Source organism: Sparus aurata, chromosome 19, assembly GCF_900880675.1.
Source record: "Sparus aurata chromosome 19, fSpaAur1.1, whole genome shotgun sequence".
Lineage (NCBI taxonomy): Eukaryota > Metazoa > Chordata > Actinopteri > Spariformes > Sparidae > Sparus > Sparus aurata.
In genome coordinates, this window is record NC_044205.1 from 30,506,399 (window position 1) to 30,526,857 (window position 20,459).

General features: G+C 51.8%; 1 protein-coding gene across 1 annotated transcript in view; it reads right to left on the reverse strand.

Moving 5' to 3' along the window:
* LOC115569844 (histone-lysine N-methyltransferase 2C-like) overlaps window positions 1-20,030 on the reverse strand; it is a 68,130-nt gene extending 48,100 nt beyond the window's left edge. The window contains exons 1-13 of the mRNA XM_030398008.1: window positions 19,551-20,030; window positions 12,819-13,046; window positions 10,681-10,760; window positions 9,919-10,516; window positions 9,636-9,815; window positions 9,426-9,448; window positions 9,196-9,282; window positions 8,292-8,401; window positions 8,053-8,203; window positions 6,982-7,153; window positions 6,033-6,147; window positions 5,774-5,937; window positions 129-5,434 (exon numbers count right to left, since the gene is read on the reverse strand). Coding sequence (XP_030253868.1) covers window positions 129-5,434; window positions 5,774-5,937; window positions 6,033-6,147; window positions 6,982-7,153; window positions 8,053-8,203; window positions 8,292-8,401; window positions 9,196-9,282; window positions 9,426-9,448; window positions 9,636-9,815; window positions 9,919-10,516; window positions 10,681-10,760; window positions 12,819-13,045 — 7,213 coding nt within the window. The 5' untranslated portion in view covers window position 13,046; window positions 19,551-20,030. The remainder of the gene's footprint in view (window positions 1-128; window positions 5,435-5,773; window positions 5,938-6,032; window positions 6,148-6,981; window positions 7,154-8,052; window positions 8,204-8,291; window positions 8,402-9,195; window positions 9,283-9,425; window positions 9,449-9,635; window positions 9,816-9,918; window positions 10,517-10,680; window positions 10,761-12,818; window positions 13,047-19,550) is intronic.
* Window positions 20,031-20,459: the final 429 nt, after the last annotated feature.

The window sequence follows — 20,459 nt, forward strand, 5'->3', positions numbered from 1 at the left end:
ATAAGTTCAGCAAAATTAAAAACTGGAGCAAGTAATAATTTTGTCTATATACCAGAATTATTAATGTCTATCCAACATATGACACTTTTTAAAATAATTGTTCCCTGATGTGTTTTACTGGTACTCACCCAAAGTGGCTACAGACTCTGCCTCCATTTGTGATTGTTGCTGGGGGCTGACAATACATGGGCACCCAGGACCAGCATCAGGCTGCAAAGGGCTAGTAGGACCAGTAATAGGAGTGGTTTCTGACTGCTCAGAGTTGGCAAAAACAGGGCTAACAGAACTGGTAACAGGGCTGAACTCCAACCTCAAAGGGCTGCCAGGACCAGGACTGGGACAAGCTTCAGGCCTCACAGGACTGGTAGCTACAGGACTAGGGTTAATCTGTGTAATGCTTGATTGCATCAGGCCAAGATCAGGACTAGCAACTGGGCTACTGTGCACAGAGCTAGCTTGAGCTTGTTGGGTTTGCGGAGAGAATGTCTGAGCAGAGCTAACCTGTGAGGGAGCAGAACTATCGGACGTTTCACTAGTGGTGCATGTGCTAGGCATCGCTGTGTTATCCTGAGTGGGACTAGAATGGACAGGGCTAGCATGGTTGAGGGTAGACTGAGTGGAAGTAGCATCAACAGGGGTGGTTGATCTTTCATACTGGGGGCTACCCGAGGCATTGCTTTGTTGGCTTTCAACAGCAGAAGTGTCGGTGGTATGAAGAGGACTAGTTTGTGTATGGCTAACTGGGCTTGGACATGCCTGGTTGGGGCTAACAGCAGATGAGTCATCAATTAGGGAACTGGCAGGTTTTGGGCTCGTCCGTCTAATACTGTCTACAGGTCTCAAAAGGCCAGAATCAAGCTGAACCACACTGGGAAGAACAGATATCTGAACTGGACTGGCAACCAGGTCCACATCAGGGCTAGCCACAGTGGGGCTCAGCTGTGCCACAGTGGGGCCAGAACTGGTACCAGTGTCAGGACGTGGGCTGAAAAGGGGGCTACCTATGGAGCTAAAATATGTGGCTTGAGCTGGACTATGTGGTGGGCTAACACAAGCGATATTAGCAGGTGCGGGGCTGCTGTATGGTGTGCTAGCTAATGAGGGCGTCTGTCTTTGGACTGGGCCTGAGTGGGCACTACTAGAGGTGCTTTGTATGTGAACAGGACTAGCTTGACCAGCAGGACTAGACCTTGGTGGACTGTGGATGACAGTAACATCAGTTACACTAACAGAGTGGGAAGTTGTCTGGCCACTATGGCTCAGACTGTGGCTAACTGAGCTACTTGCTGGGTTAGCATCAGTCAGCCTACAGTGTTGTGGACTAAAGCTAGCTGGAGATGACAGGGGGTTCCTCTGTTCTGCAGAAGTTTGTGAGGGACTGCAGGTAGATTGGACAGATGAGGGACTTGACTGACTATGATGTGTGGGACTTTGGCTTGCAAATCTGCAAACAGAGGGATCACTTCTCTCTTGAGCATGCAGGGAGCCCATCATACTATCGCCATTGTTAGTTTCTGTGTGGACTGGGCTAGTATGACCCAAACTGTCCGGAGAAGAGCCAAGATGACTGGTCAGCTTGTCGGGGTGGTCAATAGCTACCTCCATCTCCTCAACTTCACATGAGATGGTGTGGGCAGGTCTAGCCAGTCCTGCCGAGGGACTAGCTGGTTGTATTAAGGATTTAACCGGTGGTGCACCTGGGTTGATTGGTTGCACCAAGGTGCTGACATGGGCAGGGCTAGTCACCATTTGTATGGGGCTAGCACAGGCCAGAGGAGACCTGGCAGGGCTAGTAGGCATTTGACTGGTATGTTTGAGTCTTGAGCTAGCCGAGCTATTTTGGATATGTATGAGGTTGGCGTCACCTTCAATAGATTCTGTGCAGCGTGATGGGCTGTCACCAGAGGGACTCTGATGAATGTGGCTAGCTAGGGGAGGAATTTCCTCTGTTTCATCAGCACAAGGTGAGCAAGTTAGGCTACTGTGTTCCATTGAAGTGCTATTGTGAACAAGGCTTTCTGGTGTGGGCATGGCAGGTGTGTGAAGGGGGCTATAATGGTCTGGGCTTAGTGCGCTACTCTGAAGAGGACCAAGCTGGTTTGGTGTGCCATCTGTGCCATGGCTATCAGGGGCAGGGCAACTTTCCAGTGTTTGGCCATCAAGGTTAGGACTCAGCTGCATAGGGTTATGCTCCAAAGACTTCATCTCTGTGGTGCTGGTTTGGGTGCATTCCTTTGTGACTCTTGACTGTGTAGCAAGCTGAGAAGATAGTAGGCTTAACTGTGGCCTAACAGTCTGTGAAGAGTGGACCTGAACTGGGCTTGCAGGTTGCGACAGACTACACTGTGTGGCTCTGAGTGGGGCCGGTGATGGGCTACATGGAGCTGAATTAGGCCTCAGTGAGGTGCGTCTCCTTGGTGTTTGTGCAGACCTCAAGTAGACTGGTGAGAGGTCGTGGTCCAGTGTGGAAATGTCCCCTGCAGCCTCCAATCGCAGCTGAGCAGGGCTGCTTGTTCCAGGGCTCTCCTGGTCCAGTGTAAGTTTAGTATCCCCTGCGGGACTCTGTGGAAGCGAGGTGCCTACGTGTGCAGGACTTGTTATAGGACTATGTCGTCTTTGTGGGGGACTGTGGTGAGGTTGTGTGATGGTATCAGTACTACACAACCTATTAAGCTGTGTCTGTGTAGTGTAGTCCTGCACAGGACTGTGTGGTGGAAGGCTTTGCTGAGGCTCCACAGACCCTGGCAGAACCTGGGAAGGACTAAGCCCTGTCTTGGTCGGACTGTGTGGTGAATGTGCATAGCTGCGAGACATGGGAAAACCTTGTGTTGGACTCAGCTGAGAATCTGTGGCCATAAGCTGATCCTCTGTGGAATTCTGGGTATGGCTATGAGAGGTGCAAATGAGCTGCTGAGGACTGTGCTGAGCATGTGTCGAAGTCACATGTGTAGGACTTTTTTGCAGCTCAGCAGTACCCTCTGGGCATGACATAGGACTTTTAAGGGGTTGTGCTGGGCCAGAGTGAGACTGTGTAGGGCTTTGCTGACACTCTGCTGGACTTAAGTGAGGAGAGGTGTGGCTTTCCTGGTGTTCTGTATGATCAGGTTGAGATGGTGTACAGCTTTGTTGGAACTCTTTTTCAGCATCAAGGTAAGATGCCGAAGGACTTGTTTCAAGCTCCGTGGGATCAAGTTGAGATGGCAGTGGACTTTGTTGGAGCTCTTTTGGATTAGAACCAGACAGCAAAGAACTGCACTCAAACTCTGTGGGTTCAGGCTGAGTTGGTGCAGGACTACGTTGGTGATCTGTTTGTTCAGGGCAAGATGGTGCAGGACTACACTGGAGCTCTGTGTGTTCAGGCGATGATGTTGCAGGACTAGCGAGAAACTCTGAGGTTTCAGGCTGAGATAGCACAGGACTACGCTGGTGATCTGTTTGTTCAGGGCAAGATGGTGCAGGACTACACTGGAGCTCTGTGTGTTCAGGGTGAGATGGCACAGGACTGGGCTGTTGTTCCATGGGTTCAAGGTGAGATGGGGAAGGACTGTGTTGGAGTTCTGTGGGTTCAGGATGAGATTGGGCAGGACTGGGTTGGGGTTCTGTTGGTTCAGGGTGAGATGGGGCAGGACTGGGTTGGGGTTCTGTGGGTTCAGGGTGAGATGGAGCAGGACTGGGTTGGAGTTCCATGGGTTCAGAGTTATATGGTGCAGGACTATGTTGGTGCTCTATGCTTTCAGGGGGAGATGTTGCAGGACTGTGTTGGACCTCTGTCAAATTGGGGTGAGATGGTGCATAACTATGGTGAAGCTCCTTGGGTTCAAATTGTTCAGGAGTATGTTGGAGTACTGTAGGTTCAGGGTGAGATGGCTCAGGACCATGCCGGAGCTCCTCAGGTTCAGAGTTAGATGGCGCAAGACTATGTCGGAGCTCCATCAGTTCAGGGTGAGATTTCGCAGGACTATGTTGGAGCTCCATGGGTTCAGATGGTACAGGACTATGCTGGAGCTCCTCAGATTCAGTGCGAGATGGCGCAAGACTGAGTTGGAGTTCTGTGGGTTCAGGGTGAGATGGCACAGGACTAGGTTGGAGCTCCATGTGTTCAGAGTGAGATGGTGCAGGACTATGCGGGAGCTCTTCGGGTTCAGGATGAGATGGCGCAGGACTATGCTGGAGCTCTAAGGGGTCTGGGTGAGATGGCGCAGGACTGGGTTGCAGTTCTGTGGGTACAGAATGAGATGGCGCCGGACTATGCTTGAGCTCTAAGGGGTCAGGGTGAGATGGTGCAGGACTATGCTGGAGCTCTGTGGGTTCAGGGTTAGATGAAGCAGGACTAAGATGAAGCTCTAAGGGATCAGGGTGTGATGGTGCAGGACTATACTGGAGCTCTGTGGGTTCAGTGTAAGTTGGTGCAGGACTAAGCTGAGGCTCTGTGGGTTCAGGGTGAGATGGCTCAGGACTAAGCTGAAGCTCTAAAGGGTCAGGGTGAGATGGCGCAGGACTATGCTGGAGTTCCGAGGGCTCAGGGTGAGATGGCGCAGGACTATGCTGGGGCTCTGTGGGTTCAGGGTGAGATGTCGCGGGACTAAGCTGGAGTTCCAAGGGCTCAGGGTGAGATGTCGCAGGACTAAGCCGGAGTTCCGAGGGCTCAGGGTGAGATGGCGCAGGCAAAGGTTGGAGCTCTGAGGGCTCAGGGTGAGATGGCGCAGGCAAAGGTTGGAGCTCCATGGGTTCAGGGTGAGATGGCGCAGGACTAAGCTGGGGCTCCATGAGTTCAGGGTGAGATGGCGCAGGACTAAGCTGGAGTTCTGAGGGTTCAGGGTGAGATGGCGCAGGACTAAGCTGGAGCTCTGAGGGTTCAGGGTGAGGTGGCGCAGGACTAAGCTGGAGCTCTGAGGGTTCAGGGTGAGGTGGCGCAGGACTAAGCTGGAGCTCCATGGGTTCAGGGTGAGATGGCGCAGGACTAAGCTGGAGCTCTGAGGGTTCAGGGTGAGATGGCGCAGGACTAAGCTGGAGCTCTGAGGGTTCAGGGTGAGGTGGCGCAGTACTAAGCTGGAGCTCTGAGGGTTCAGGGTGAGGTGGCGCAGTACTAAGCTGGAGCTCCATGGGTTCAGGGTGAGGTGGCGTAAGACTTTCCTGTGATGATGTACAGAGGGTCTTGGTGGGACTCTGTGGTGGCTCCAAAAAGACGAGCTGGACTGGGCTATGAGCGGTATGACTGATGGGTGAAGCTTCTGCATGACCTGGAATTGGTGGCTGTGAAATGCTAGTAGATGGTGCCTGTGTGGAACTGAGCGACAAGGCCAGAGTAGGACTGTGCGGGGTTGAAGTGTGTGGGATTAGTTCCTCCTCCTGAGGCCTGCAGGCGGAGCAGACGTAATTTTCAGACCCTGCCCTGCCCTCCCCAGCCTGGACAACACACTCTGTGTGGACACACCTATAACAACACACAAAGTTAAAACGTGTATGTTTGATGAATTTGAATCATTCTCAAAGAGAGTTCAGCATGCAGGGCAACACACACCTGTTGTTTCCTATGCAAGACTAAACAACAGTGATGTGTTCACATGTGGACGGACTGTCAGCATTCACAAGCACTAACTCTGCCTCTACTGTCCATCAGGTATACACTACAGGTGTCGACTGAATCGACTACTCAATGAAAGTCAATCAAGTGAAGTAAAATGTGAGGTAGCTGCAGGAAGTTCTGACTTTGCAAAATAAACACCAGCTGAAATGTGTGTGTGTGTGTGTGTGTGTGTGTGTGTGTGTGTACCTATAGCAGCAGATACAAGTCAGATAGTCCTGTGGTGTGTCGAGGTCGGGGGCATGGTCACAGAGAGGGCAGGGCAGGGCCGGGTCACATGACTCACAGAGGAATAGGTGATTGGCCCACTGGCCTGATGACCTCACACCACAGCGACGACAGATTCTGCAGTTCTGGAGGACAGAGTTTTAAAACACACACAAAACACAAGTTGGTCCAAAGTTCAACACTGAGGCGAACACAAGTGTGTTGTGTGTTTTTATCTCACCTTGCAGGTCCAGCCGGCGCTCGGTGTGTGATCCAGAGGTGGTGTGAGACAGTGTGTGTGGTAGGCTTTATCACAGCGATCACACACCAGCAACACTCCATCATCCCCTCGCAACCTAACACACACACACACACACACACACACACACACACACACTTGTCACTTTTCATGTGAACAGCTTCAGGAGACAGTCTCTCAGTCGCCCTGTCGAAGGACCTCAGGTTTTCAAATGTGTTCAGACAGCATTTTGTGTGAACCAGCTCATTTCCGGCACAAGGCCGGCCTGCACACCACGTCTTGGATGGGTGTGTGCACAAGAACAACCATTATTGTGCACCAATGTGCGGTCACGGCGTTGTCGTGGCTCTAAGACGCTGTGGACACATTCACACCAGTTCACAGAAAAGGCGGACGTGACGGGTCTCTAAAACTTGGACATACAGTAGCTGTGTATCTGTGTGCCTCCTCCATGAATACGTTGATTAGTGTGGGTGATTAAAGAGGAGTAAGACACTGCAGGCGGAGACACAGCTGACTCCGTTAATTATCTGCTGTAGGCTGCTGTCAGACACCGTTTCATCAATGAAACATCAGGTTATCATAAAGTTGCATTAACTGATTTTTGGGCCTCTAGGGGGCAGCAGCACTCCTCAACTGATGACTTATCAGCTTATTTGATTAACTTGTTATTGAACATCCAAACGTCACAGATCATCTTGATCTTCCATGTGTTCATCATGTGTCTGTCTCCTGAGGAAACATCCGTCTCTTTAGCTGCTAAACGCTGCGCTATGTTCACCAGCTAGTCTCTAACTGCGTCCGTCTGCTGTCTGTTGAGACTCAAACAAATCAGGGAACATTTTGTGAAGGCCGATCTATCAATAATAAGAAACACTGGCAGGTTGATCAATAGTGGAAATAATAATGAATTGTGTGTGTTTCTGTTTACCTGCAGCTCTGACACGTTCGACACCGAGGACACTGCCAGCCAGCCCGGCACAGGGAGGAGGGGACCAGAGGGGGGTCCAGGCAGCTGCCGTGGTAATGGTCACCACAGCAACAACACATCAACAGACCGCTGACATCACCGCCACCCGAACACAGCACACACTGTGAGGACACTGGGAGAGAGACAAGGTTCCATCAGAAACCACGACCGAATGTTTGTTTCTGTCCACTCAGCCAGTTCATTGGTTGATGGGGATGAAGAGGGGGTGGAGCTAACTCTCCAGTTGGCCCCATTAAACCAGAACAAGATGACACAGCGACATGACTTTGTTCATTAAACGTGCAATATGTCATTTCTGTTAACAGGGGGCACTCCATGAAAACAGAGGGGGGCAGATCCAGACCAGCTGGAGGATTAAGTCTCATCAGGTTCTGATCCGGAGCCGTTTACTGACAGGAGCAGAGCTCAGAGATGATACTGTAACACATGGGGTGGACTTCATGAACGTAACATTACAGAGAGGAAGCAGAACCAGAACCAGAGTCTCTGCTGAGTGCTGACTTCACTCAGAGCTTCACCTCAACTCTCTAATGTTCTGCAGTGTTCTTCTGGTTCTGTTGGGTCTGGTTCTCAGACTTCCTTCCTCTCTGACTCTCCTGAAGTTACAGACAGACGAGCAGATGAAACTCAGCGTCACCTCGAGGACACTGGAGGATTTCTCTGCTGGAACTTTGTTGGAAACATCTGAGATGATGTGAGAACAGAACTCACCAACACACAGAACAAAGGTCCAGTTGGTTTAATGCAGAACAAAGGTCCAGTTGGTTTAAAGCAGAACAAAGGTCCAGTTGGTTTAGTGCAGAACTCTGACAGATTATATGATTTTAAGAGCTCAGGTCGAAAGTCAAACGATGGAGGAGATGATGGAAATCAAACTTCTGTTAGTTTCATGTTTGACATTATGTGAATAACAGTCATCATCGCAGCACACACATCTGATGTTTACATATTCATGACATCATCAGCTGTTCACTCGTCTGTTCCAACAGGAAACAGTGTGAGAGTGTGTACCTGTGTGTGTGTGTCTTGTACACAGTGTGTGTCTCTGGGTCCAGTCCTGGTGAGCGCCCGCAGCAGCAGCACAGGGGAAGTGGTAGCTCCGCCCACAACTCATCTCCTGGCAACGCAGTGACGCCCCGAGCCGACGGCAGAATGCACACACCTGGACAGGTGGGAGAGGAGGCGGGGCTTAGTGAGGCAGTATACAGCTGTATGTGTGTAGTTACTAATCAAACTCTACACTAACTGACCTGCGTGCTTCCTGAGTCGATGGCTTTATCCACGTAGAGCAGTGATTGGCCTTCTCCTCGACACACCCCCTCTGACCAGGCTGCACACTGCAGGTGAGCACAGCACTGACCTGCACACACACACACACACACACACACACACACACACACACACAGTCAGGTTCACCTGAAAGGATGGACTGATGCTGACAGAAGGAGTTCAGGAGGTGAAGAAGGGCTGGAGGAGGAGGACAGGAGGAGGACAGGAAGAGGACAGGAGGAGGACAGGAAGAGGACAGGAAGAGGACAGGAAGAGGACAGGAGGAGGACAGGAAGAGGACAGGAGGAGGACAGGAAGAGGACAGGAAGAGGACAGGAAGAGGACAGGAAGAGGACAGGAGGAGGACAGGAAGAGGACAGGAAGAGGACAGGAAGAGGACAGGAGGAGGACAGGAAGAGGACAGGAGGAGGACAGGAAGAGGACAGGAGGAGGACAGGAGGAGGACAGGAGGAGGACAGGAAGAGGACAGGAGGAGGACAGGAGGAGGACAGGAGGAGGACAGGAGGAGGACAGGAGGAGGACAGGGGAGGGCAGGAGGAGGACAGGAAGAGGACAGGAGGAGGGACAGGAGGAGGACAGGAGGAGGACAGGAGGAGGACAGGAAGAGGACAGGAAGAGGACAGGAAGAGGACAGGAGGAGGACAGGAGGAGGACAGGAAGAGGACAGGAGGAGGACAGGAGGAGGACAGGAGGAGGACAGGAGGAGGACAGGAAGAGGACAGGAGGAGGACAGGAGGAGGACAGGAGGAGGACAGGAAGAGGACAGGAAGAGGACAGGAAGAGGACAGGAGGAGGACAGGAAGAGGACAGGAGGAGGACAGGAGGAGGACAGGAGGACAGGAGGAGGACATTATCTTCCTGTACCTGTGAAGTCAAACAGTGACTGGACGTTGATGTCGTGTGGAAGGCCGACGGGTCCGAGCTGCTCCACAAACTGTGAGGAGGACTCCTCTGAAACATCAGGGGACACGGTGATCAATAACACGGATCAGACTGTCTGACAGCACCAACATGATTATTAAACCATCTGTAAGTTAATCAGCACTGAATCTAAATCTAATCATTCACAAAGATCAGACGGTGTAAGTACTCACCACACTGCTCTGGACTGCTGCACCTACACACACACACACACACACACACACACACACACACACACACACACACACACAGATTTAGTGTTACTGTCTTGATTCATTGAAACAATCAAACAGCTGAGTTCACTCATTTCTTATGGAAATGTGAGCTACCAGAGGTTAAACTTTTATTTTGATAGAGGTTGAACAGGAAGTGAGGTCACTCACGTGAGCAGGGCCTGGTCACCACGGTAGCAGTGGTCGTGGCAGTCACTGTCTCGGTCAGAGGAGGCGCGGCGGTTGAGGATGTGGAGCGGGATGTAGCCCGGCGTCGGGCCGAACACCACCAGGCGGCCCTGACCCAGAGGAGGATCGTCGCCACGGTAACAGAAGGCACACTGCTTCAGACTGTGGGGCGAGAGACGGATTAATAAAACTCGGCTGAGTCCAGTTACACCGCTTCCTGTTCCTGCTGTAACCATGGAAACAAAAGTCAGCAGGTTTAACACACCGTTTTTTGGTGTGTCCCAGGCTCGGCGTGGGCGAGGCCCCGGAGTCCTCCGACAGGGGGGACAGCGAGTCCTCGTCATCCAGTCGGGGGCAGGGGGACACCGGAGGACTGGAGCAGGGACTCAGGACCAGGATCTGCTCCAAGGGACTGGCCCCGCCCCCCTCTGTCTCCATGGGAGCTGTGCTGGGATTGCAGTCCACCTCCATGGGGGCGGGGCTGTGGATCGGGCCATGGATGGGGCTGTGGATGGGGCTTGGCTGGTCCCCTTCCACAGGATCAGGAGGGGCGCTGGGGCTGGAGGCTGGGCTGTGGACCGGGCTCAGGTCTGGGGAAGGGGGACGGGGACTAACCTGAGGTCCCCTCCCAGGACTGGAGGTTGGGATGGGGGCAGCAGGAGCTGAGCTGGTCCTGTCCTCCTCCTCTGCACTGGGAGGTGGTTCTGGGCTGGACTCTGCCACTGTGGGGTCACGATGAGGGGGGTCAGGGTCAGGGTCCGGTTCTGGACTGAGGCGGTTCTGGCTTGGTTCAGGGTCAGGGTTTGTGTTGGATTTTCTCCTGGAGGTGGACCGACGGCGTCCTGGCGTCTTCTCCTTCAGCTCTACACACACACACACACACACACACACACACACACACACACACACACAAACATTAGGGCAGAACTTTAAATGAAGTTCTGATGGTTTGAATGAAGTTTGGACCAAAAACAGGTCACAGCCAGTGTCAGCAAACAGAGCTGAGCCTCAGGTGGATCATACACACCTGTCTTCTGGGGGGTTTTCTTCTCCGTGGCGTCCATGCTCTCTTCGTCCTCTACCTGGGCTCGGCCTCGGCTCCGCCCCCTGCACACAGACACACACACCTGGTCAGTTTCACTGATCAGACTCTCAGTGTGACTCTGAGCAACAGCGCTGTGAGACACAACACGTGTCCACTGGAGACGTTTCAGTCAAACACTGAGTGAGAAATCAATCACAAGACGGTGAAACAGGGCCGAGGGACAAATGTGAGAATTATAGTTGAAAACATTCAAAAAAATAACAAAAACTATCAACAGAATGTAAATAAACAGCAGTTTTCACATTATGATATCTAGTTTTTGTGATGCAGCGGTACACCTCTAATGGAGGAAGGAGGGCCGACCCAAACGCTGCGAGGCTTCTGCTGTTATCAGCGTATGAATGAAGGAGACGTCGTTCCAGCGGCACCGAGCAGAACCGGAGCTCATAAAAACCCTCCAGGTCCAAACGTTCACTCGCTCCAATTACATCAAGAAGAACTGTCATCAACCAGTCAGCAGTAACAATGTCGTGTTAGCTAGTTAGCTACCGAGTGCTCAGCACACTGGTTGGGATCGTTTTATGTTTGTTCTGAAGAATAAAGCCATAAAACAGAGTTCTCATAACCCCGCTTCACCCTACACCTCCATCCCAACAGGAACCAGGACACACCTGGACCGGAACACACAACAGAGACCGGGCCTCAGTCAGACGTCTCATTTCTAACTGCCGTAGCTCGAGTGAAACCGACTCTGACTTCAGGAATTCAGGAAGAGCTCAGCACGTTCAGGATTAATAAGATGTGGGAAGATGCTGGTTGGTGGTTGGATGGTGCTCTAAAGCTTGCTGTGCTGTGATTGGTTAGGTGCTCTGTCATAATTATCACATTGATGCAGAAGAAGACGTGTTGTGTGAGGTCACATGACCTTTGACCCCAAGACTCCAACACGTCGACGTTTGAGACGAATCAAGACGTTTCCTCGACGTGATCCAGAGACGAGATGCACAAAAACACTTTGAACAGGTGTTCAGGTAAACACCATGACATCACCATGACATCACAGCATCAAAACCTGAGCAACACCAGAGAGAGAGAGACACACACACACACACCCTCCTGGATCCAGCATAGTGTGTGTGTGTGTGTGTGTGTGTGTGCAGCAGGAGGTAAAACCTGGAGTAGACTCGGTCCAGCTAACACCTCCTCCTCCTCGCTGCTCATTACCCAGCATGCAACTTAACCACTTCCTCTCCAACCGATCGCACTCACCACAACACACACACACACACACACACACACACACACACACACACACACACACACAGTCTTCACTTCAGTCCCTCTCAGCGCTCTGAAACACGCCGTCTCGTCCATCATCACATCCACCTCCAACACTCTTAGCTTAGCTTTAGCCTGCAGCGTCTCTCCAAGTCTCTTCTCCAGCGCAAATGTCACGACCTGATGAAGGGGTGCATGCTGGGTAACCCGCAGACAAACTACATGCAGAACTGAAGTAAAAGTGGAAATGTGTCTTCAGTTGATGATTACATCTGAGACCAGGCTGTGTTAGAGAGCGGATCATTCCCACGGCACAGTCATGTTAATCAAACTGACGGGCCGTTAGTAGTGGACATGATGCTCAACACACACACACACACACACACCTGTCCTCAGACACACACACACCTGTCCTCAGACACACACACCTGTCCTCAGACACACACACACACACACACCTGTCCTCAGACACACACATACCTGTCCTCACACTCACACACACACACCTGTCCTCAGACACACACACACCTGTCCTCAGACACACACACACACACACACACCTGTCCTCAGACACACACATACCTGTCCTCACACTCACACACACACACCTGTCCTCAGACACACACACACCTGTCCTCAGACACACACACACACACACACACCTGTCCTCAGACACACACATACCTGTCCTCACACTCACACACACACACCTGTCCTCAGACACACACATACCTGTCCTCACACTCACACACACACACCTGTCCTCAGACACACACACACCTGTCCTCAGACACACACACACCTGTCCTCAGACACACACACCTGTCTTCAGATGCACTTACTTCTTCCTTGATTTGGGAGGTGGAGGTGGAGGTGGAGGTGGAGTAGGAGGGACAGGAGGTGCAGAGCGGCCGCCGCTGCCATCTTTGCGAGGTCGACCACGAGGCCTCTTCTCGGGGGCGGGGCTAGTGGCAGCGGCTTTGGCCAGCTGAGCGCTGCGTCCGGCCCGAGTGACTGGAGGGGCCGGTCCTCTGTCCCGAGGCTCCTGAGACTGAGCCTCAGATGGCATTCTGAAACAGAACAGAGAGAGGTTCTGGTTCAGTCCACTGGGAGACACACAGAGTGGGAGGTCGTCTCGTTAAACTACAGATCAATAACAGACATCTGACAGATTCACAGTTTCTGGAGCTGAAAACTGATAACAGGGTTAATGTTCGTTAGTTCTTTGTATCGATCACATCTTTCTCTTCTGCACGAGATCTCTGACATCACGAGACTGACAGATCCGTTAGTGATAACGTTGTGACTCAAACAGAGCGAGGACGCATCTTTAATCTGACAGACGATCTGAACTGATCATCGCTCCGTCCGACAGCCGGTCGTCTGACCACCAGGTTTAGATGAGAGTACAGGACGTGAACGCTACAGCGCCACATAGAGGCGCCGGTCACATGATCAGGACGTTACAGTTTAATAACGCAGAATGTGATTGGACACGTGCTGCTGTCAGCTGACATCCAGATGCTGAACAGCTGCAGGTTTGTGGTGGGAACAGATGTCAGGTCAGTGTGTAAACCTCAGGTACACACACAGAGAGCAGACCTCCACTGACAGGAAGTTCATCCACCAAGCCAACCAAAAACCAACTGCTGTCATCATTAACACAAACATCTGCTTTACACAGCGTGATGATTCTGACCTCTTTACATTACATCTCTTATAGTTCATTAACCGTTAGTGACAGTTATTAAGTTAAGTTACAAAAGATTGTAAATTCCTCTTTGATTCAGAAAGTCTTCTATGATCAGACGACAGCGTCACATCTTTTCCTGTCAGACACAACATGAATCCGTCTGCAGAGTCGCACACGTTTCTTCTAATCTACAGTAATATTGTTTCCATGTAATCTAACATCTCTGAGATGATCTCCACGTCACAGTCATCACCCCGACGTCCAGCTGAGGACGACAGTCAACAATCAGCTGGAGCTGCAGACGATGACGTGAGGCGTGTCCTCTCTGATGGAGTCGCACTTTCAGCCGTCTGTAGAGTTTAATCATGACATCCTGAGCTCAGAGTCCACTACAGTCCACTACAGTCCACTACAGCAGACTGAGGACAGCTGTGTGACCCAGTGACCCACTGACATGTCATAATGACTGACAGCTCAACCAGCCAATCACAGCACAGTGAGCATACAGAGACTATCAGTGACCTTTGACCCCTGCTGCCTTGTTAATGCTGAGTTTATCTGCTTTTTGAATTTGTCCTGAAACAACCTGAACACATCGGTCTGCTGCGCTCATCATCTCTGTTTACTGGACAAATACTGAGACCGGAGGACGTTCAGCAGCCGACACACTCCGAACGATCCGAGGGAACGAGTACCTACATGTATTTAACACATGTAGTGGAGAAGAAGTAAAGGAAATACTCGAGTACCTGAAGGTTGGACTTCAGATCAGTACTTGAGTAAATTGTTCTTAAAGTTTTTACACTAAAAGTTTCATTTTCACTGGAAATTAATGTCAGTTTTCAGCCTCCTAGAACACTAATAATCTGTACTGACCCTGAAGAACCACATCAGATCAGCCCGGTCCAGATATGAGTCACACACCGAGCATCAGCCTCTGACACCGGCGTGTTGAACAGCGTCTCCATGAAACTCCAGCAGGCTACAGATCGGTCCGATCCAACAATCACGTCTTCAAACACCTGAACATCCGTCATTTTCTGCCAAACATGACTTGGACGTATCTATGAGGAGAACAGCAGCTACAGAACACAGAGGTCCGTTTACACACCACAACAAAATGTTCTACATGTTCTGTGTGTGGTGCCCAACAGAAAATAAATACCAACAGTTTAGTCTGAATCTGTAAACCGAGTAATAATCAGTCCCTGCAGGATTTCAATGAGCCTGCGATCGCACCAATTCACGCAAATACAACCAATCACCATAATCCTGCTATTTCCACCAATCAGAGTGGTTCTTTCTGCTCGCATCACATCTGATCCAATGAAATCAGAGGCAGACATGTTCTCTGCAAACGCCTCGTATTTACCTACAAAACTCAGTGCTACAGCCGAGCAGAGCTAGTCCCCGGTGTTCTACAGCCAAGCAGAACTAGTCCCGGTGTTCTACAGCCGAGCAGAACTACTCCCGGTGTTCTACAGCCGAGCAGAGCTAGTCCCCGGTGTTCTACAGCCGAGCAGAACTAGTCCCGGTGTTCTACAGCCGAGCAGAACTACTCCCGGTGTTCTACAGCCGAGCAGAGCTAGTCCCGATGTTCTACAGCCAAGCAGAGCTAGTCCCCGGTGTTCTACAGCCAAGCAGAGCTAGTCCCCGGTGTTCTACGGCCAAGCAGAGCCAGTCCCGGTGTTCTACAGCCAAGCAGAACTAGTCCCCGGTGTTCTACAGCCAAGCAGAACTAGTCCCCGGTGTTCTACGGCCAAGCAGAGCTAGTCCCCGGTGTTCTACAGCCGAGCAGAGCTAGTCCCGATGTTCTACAGCCAAGCAGAGCTAGTCCCCGCTGTTCTACAGCCAAGCAGAGCTAGTCCCCGGTGTTCTACAGCCGAGCAGAGCTAGTCCCCGGTGTTCTACAGCCAAGCAAAGCTAGTCCCCGGTGTTCTACAGCCAAGCAAAGCTAGTCCCCGGTGTTCTACAGCCGAGCAGAGCTAGTCCCGATGTTCTACAGCCAAGCAGAGCTAGTCCCCGCTGTTCTACAGCCAAGCAGAGCTAGTCCCCGGTGTTCTACAGCCGAGCAGAGCTAGTCCCCGCTGTTCTACAGCCAAGCAGAGCTAGTCCCCGGTGTTCTACAGCCAAGCAAAGCTAGTCCCCGCTGTTCTACAGCCGAGCAGAACTAGTCCCCGGTGTTCTACGGCCAAGCAGAGCTAGTCCCCGGTGTTCTACGGCCAAGCAGAGCTAGTCCCCGGTGTTCTACAGCTGAGCAGAGCTAGTCCCCGGTGTTCTACAGCTGAGCAGAGCTAGTCCCGATGTTCTACAGCCAAGCAGAGCTAGTCCCCGGTGTTCTACAGCTGAGCAGAGCTAGTCCCGATGTTCTACAGCCAAGCAGAGCTAGTCCCCGGTGTTCTACAGCTGAGCAGAGCTAGTCCCGATGTTCTACAGCCAAGCAGAGCTAGTCCCCGGTGTTCTACAGCCGAGCAGAGCTAGTCCCGCTGTTCTACAGCCGAGCAGAACTAGTCCCCGATGTTCTACAGCCAAGCAGAGCTAGTCCCGATGTTCTACAGCCGAGCAGAACTAGTCCCCGGTGTTCTACGGCCAAGCAGAGCTAGTCCCGATGTTCTACAGCCGAGCAGAACTAGTCCCCGGTGTTCTACGGCCAAGCAGAGCTAGTCCCGCTGTTCTACAGCCGAACAAAGCTAGTCCCCGGTGTTCTACAGCCGAGCAGAGCTAGTCCCCGATGTTCTACAGCCGAGCAGAGCTAGTCCCCGGTGTTCTACAGCCGAGCAGAGCTAGTCCCCGATGTTCTACAGCCGAGCAGAGCTAGTCCCCGATGTTCTACAGCCGAACAAAGCTAGTCCCCGATGTTCTACAGCCGAACAAAGCTAGTCCCCGGTGTTCTACAGCCGAACAAAGCTAGTCCCCGGTGTTCTACAGCCAAGCAGAACTAGTCCCGGTGTTCTACAGCCGAGCAGAACTACTCCCGGTGTTCTACAGCCGAGCAGAGCTAGTCCCGATGTTCTACAGCCAAGCAGAACTAGTCCCGGTGTTCTACAGCCGAGCAGAACTAGTCCTGATGTTCTACAGCCGAGCAGAGCTAGTCCCCGGTGTTCTACAGCGGAGCAGAGCTAGTCCCGGTGTTCTACAGCCGAGCAGAACTAGTCCCGATGTTCTACAGCGGAGCAGAGCTAGTCCCCGATGTTCTACAGCCGAGCAGAGCTAGTCCCCGGTGTTCTACAGCCAAACAAAGCTAGTCCCCGGTGTTCTACAGCCGAGCAGAGCTAGTCCCGATGTTCTACAGCCGAGCAGAGCTAGTCCCGATGAGCTAGTCCCTGATGTTCTACAGCCGAGCAGAACTAGTCCCGATGTTCTACAGCCGAACAAAGCTAGTCCCCGATGTTCTACAGCCGAGCAGAGCTAGTCCCCGGTGTTCTACAGCCGAGCAGAGCTAGTCCCCGATGTTCTACAGCCGAGCAGAGCTAGTCCCCGATGTTCTACAGCTGAGCAGAGCTAGTCCCGATGTTCTACAGCCGAGCAGAGCTAGTCCCCGGTGTTCTACAGCCGAGCAGAGCTAGTCCCCGATGTTCTACAGCTGAGCAGAGCTAGTCCCGATGTTCTACAATCTACAGATTTAGAGGATTTTGATATTTTCAGCAGAAGTGGCCTCAGCTGATGATGATGACTCAGCGTATCGCAGCCATCAGCAACTATCGTTGCCAAGTTCAGCCGATAATAACAGTTTGTAAAACGTTCCGTCAGCGCTGATTAATCCGTGTAATAAGTCATCCTCTGGTTTGAAGCTAGAAAGGTGGCAGGGTCCACACTGTGTAAATGTTGTATAAATGCACTTTTTAATGTTTTGTAGAAAACATCATTAAAGAAATTCAAATGTTGACTTCTTCCCACTTCTTCACTCATGTTTTTATAAACTGCAGTGAGAAACCATCCGACAGAGTGAAAATATGACAAAACAACCAGCGGGGAGTCTAAAGCAGCACTATGTAGAAATTAAAACCTATTATATTAATAATGACAGTTTTTAGTCGAGGCTCATGAGAACGAGACAATATCTTAACAATATATTTAAGAAAACATCTAAAGAACTGTATCTGATAGAAAGTCACAAAACACAAAAGACCGTAGCTCCATCCTGCACTGAACTGACTGAACTGACTGAGTCTGACTGAGTCTGACTGAGTCTGAATTATCATATGCAGTAAAAGACGCAATCAAAATATAAGAACTGTAAAACTGTTTTGCCACAAACTTTCTCCTGCATCTCCTCAGACCGAAGCTTCTCACTGAAGCTGAGAGACGTTCTGTAAAGTTCAGCTTCAGGTGTGAAAGAACTCAGATCTTCTGTCAGACAGCGAGCCAGCTAACTTCCTGTTTAGCACCTGGCTAACTTGAATAGAGATTAAACAATGTAATCACGCAGCTCTTCGACACTTTCTAAATGTTATTTGTCTGCAGTGACGACAGTCAATGTATCCAGATTTTACAGACGCTTGTTTCACCATATTAGCATGTTAGCTTCTGGAGAAAGTCTTTGGGTCGCAATCCATGACGTGACGATGTAGTTAGACAGTTTGACCACTATGACACCCGTCTGCAGAGCAGCAGCTCCTCCTGGAGGCCCAGCTGCAGAACCCGCGGCTCCTCCCGGAGGCCCGGCTGCAGAACCCGCAGCTCCTCCCGGAGGCCCGGCTGCAGAACCCGCGGCTCCTCCCGGAGGCCCGGCTGCAGAACCCGCAGCTCCTCCCGGAGGCCCGGCTGCAGAACCCGCGGCTCCTCCCGGAGGCCCGGCTGCAGGACCCGCGGCTCCTCCCGGAGGCCCGGCTGCAGGACCCGCGGCTCCTCCCGGAGGCCCGGCTGCAGGACCCGCGGCTCCTCCCGGAGGCCCGGCTGCAGAACCCGCGGCTCCTCCCGGAGGCCCGGCTGCAGAACCCGCAGCCCCTTCTGGAGGCCAGGCTGCAGAACCCGCGGCTCCTCCCGGAGGCCCGGCTGCAGGACCCGCGGCTCCTCCTGGAGGCCCGGCTGCTGCTCTGCGTCTGTTAGCTACTGACATCCTGAGACAACTTTTCTCCTGGATGAGAAGTAACGCCACGTTCTGATGTGACGAGATCCTGTCACACCTTTAAATGAGGTAAACACAAACTGAGTCCATCAGAGAACAAACCAGCTGTTCTCATCAGGTCCCAGAACCCTGTCTGAAGATAGGCAGGTGGCAGGGTCCGCCACATGTAAACACAGTCAAACAGTGTGTTTGATGAGGGTTCTTAAAATATCTTCACCAAAACTTCAGAGTGCTCCTTTAAGATAAACCTACAGCAGTTCACCACGTGACAGAGATCATTAATCACTAATCAATCATTAGCTGATCAGAAAGTGATTGACCTGATAACGTCTCGAGGATGTGCGTGCGTGTGTGTGTGCGTGCGTGTGGTTAACTGCCTGGTTACCATCTGTCAGAAGAGTTGTGTGTATGTGTGTGTATGTGTGTGAGCGTGCGTGCGTGCGTGTTTTAAATGAAACGAGTCAGTGAAGGTTGTTAATGCTACACACACACACGCGCACACACACACGCACACGCACTGTTTACACACATTAAACTGAATAGTAGGAACAGAGCAGTTAGCCGTTAGCATGTAGCTTCCCCGGACCGCCCAGTTGACTGATCACTTCTCTGTTAGCATTAGCATTAGCATTAGCTAGCAGGCTAGCTGCTAGCGCGCACCAGAAACGAGTGCATCCACCGCGCGCTTATTCATCGCCCGGTGAGAGTGAGACCGAGCGGCGGCAAGTTAAAGCAGCGAGCCGCCGAGCGGTACCGGAGCGGTACCGGAGCTGGGCGGCCCGGAGAGGAGAGCGGGGTGAAAAGGCTCCTTACTGATTTGATGCAATTCTCTTTTTCCTCTCCAGCTTTCAGCCAACTTAAAGCGATCTGTTTAAATCCAACAGCGAACTTCTCCCAAAGATCACATCTGCTTCACGAGTCTGCCATGATTCGGTGTTCCGACCGAACATTCCCGTGGACCGTGGAGGAAAAAAGACGGTTTCGCTGTGAAAATTGGCGAAAAATTAAAGTTGAAGCGGTCGCTCCGTCATGGAGGCCATGTTTGGGAGCGACCGAAGCACCGCCTGTCAGCGACAGCAGGAGAAGTAGGGCCCAGAAAACATTAACTCCGGTACCGGAGCAGACACGTCCACCGGGCCGGGCTGGTTCTTTACGCCCGATTAGAGGCGACGTTCACCGGGAGCGACAGTGTGAACCGTGTCGGTGTGTGTGTGTGCGCGTCCGGCTGCGATCGTTTGTTTGTGTTGTGTAAAAAGTGTGTCTGACCCCGCGGAGGGATCTGTTGGAGGGCTGCTCTGTGAAGCGGTCTGTCATCAGACCTGAAGTCCCGGCCTGGATCCGCCGCGAGGAGCCGGACTGCTGCTGCACGTGCCAAAAACACGGAGCCGTCATCACCTGAGCCGCTAATTAACCTGCTAATCACTGTGTGTGTCTGTACTGTAACACATGACGTCAGGACTCTGACACATGACGTCAGGACCGTCGGTCAAATCAGAATAAACAGTGAACGTCAGCAGGTTCCTCAGAACAAACACAGGAACCACCAATACAGAATCAATAAGACTGATCAGGAATGGATCAGAACCAGACATCTGTCAGTTCTGACTTGCTGTCCTTTATCTGGGTTCAGAGCAGAACCAGAACAGAACCTGTCTCACACCAACACCAGCTTCAGCTTCAGTCTGTTTCAGAGTTCTAACAGAAGTTCAGTCAGATAAGAGC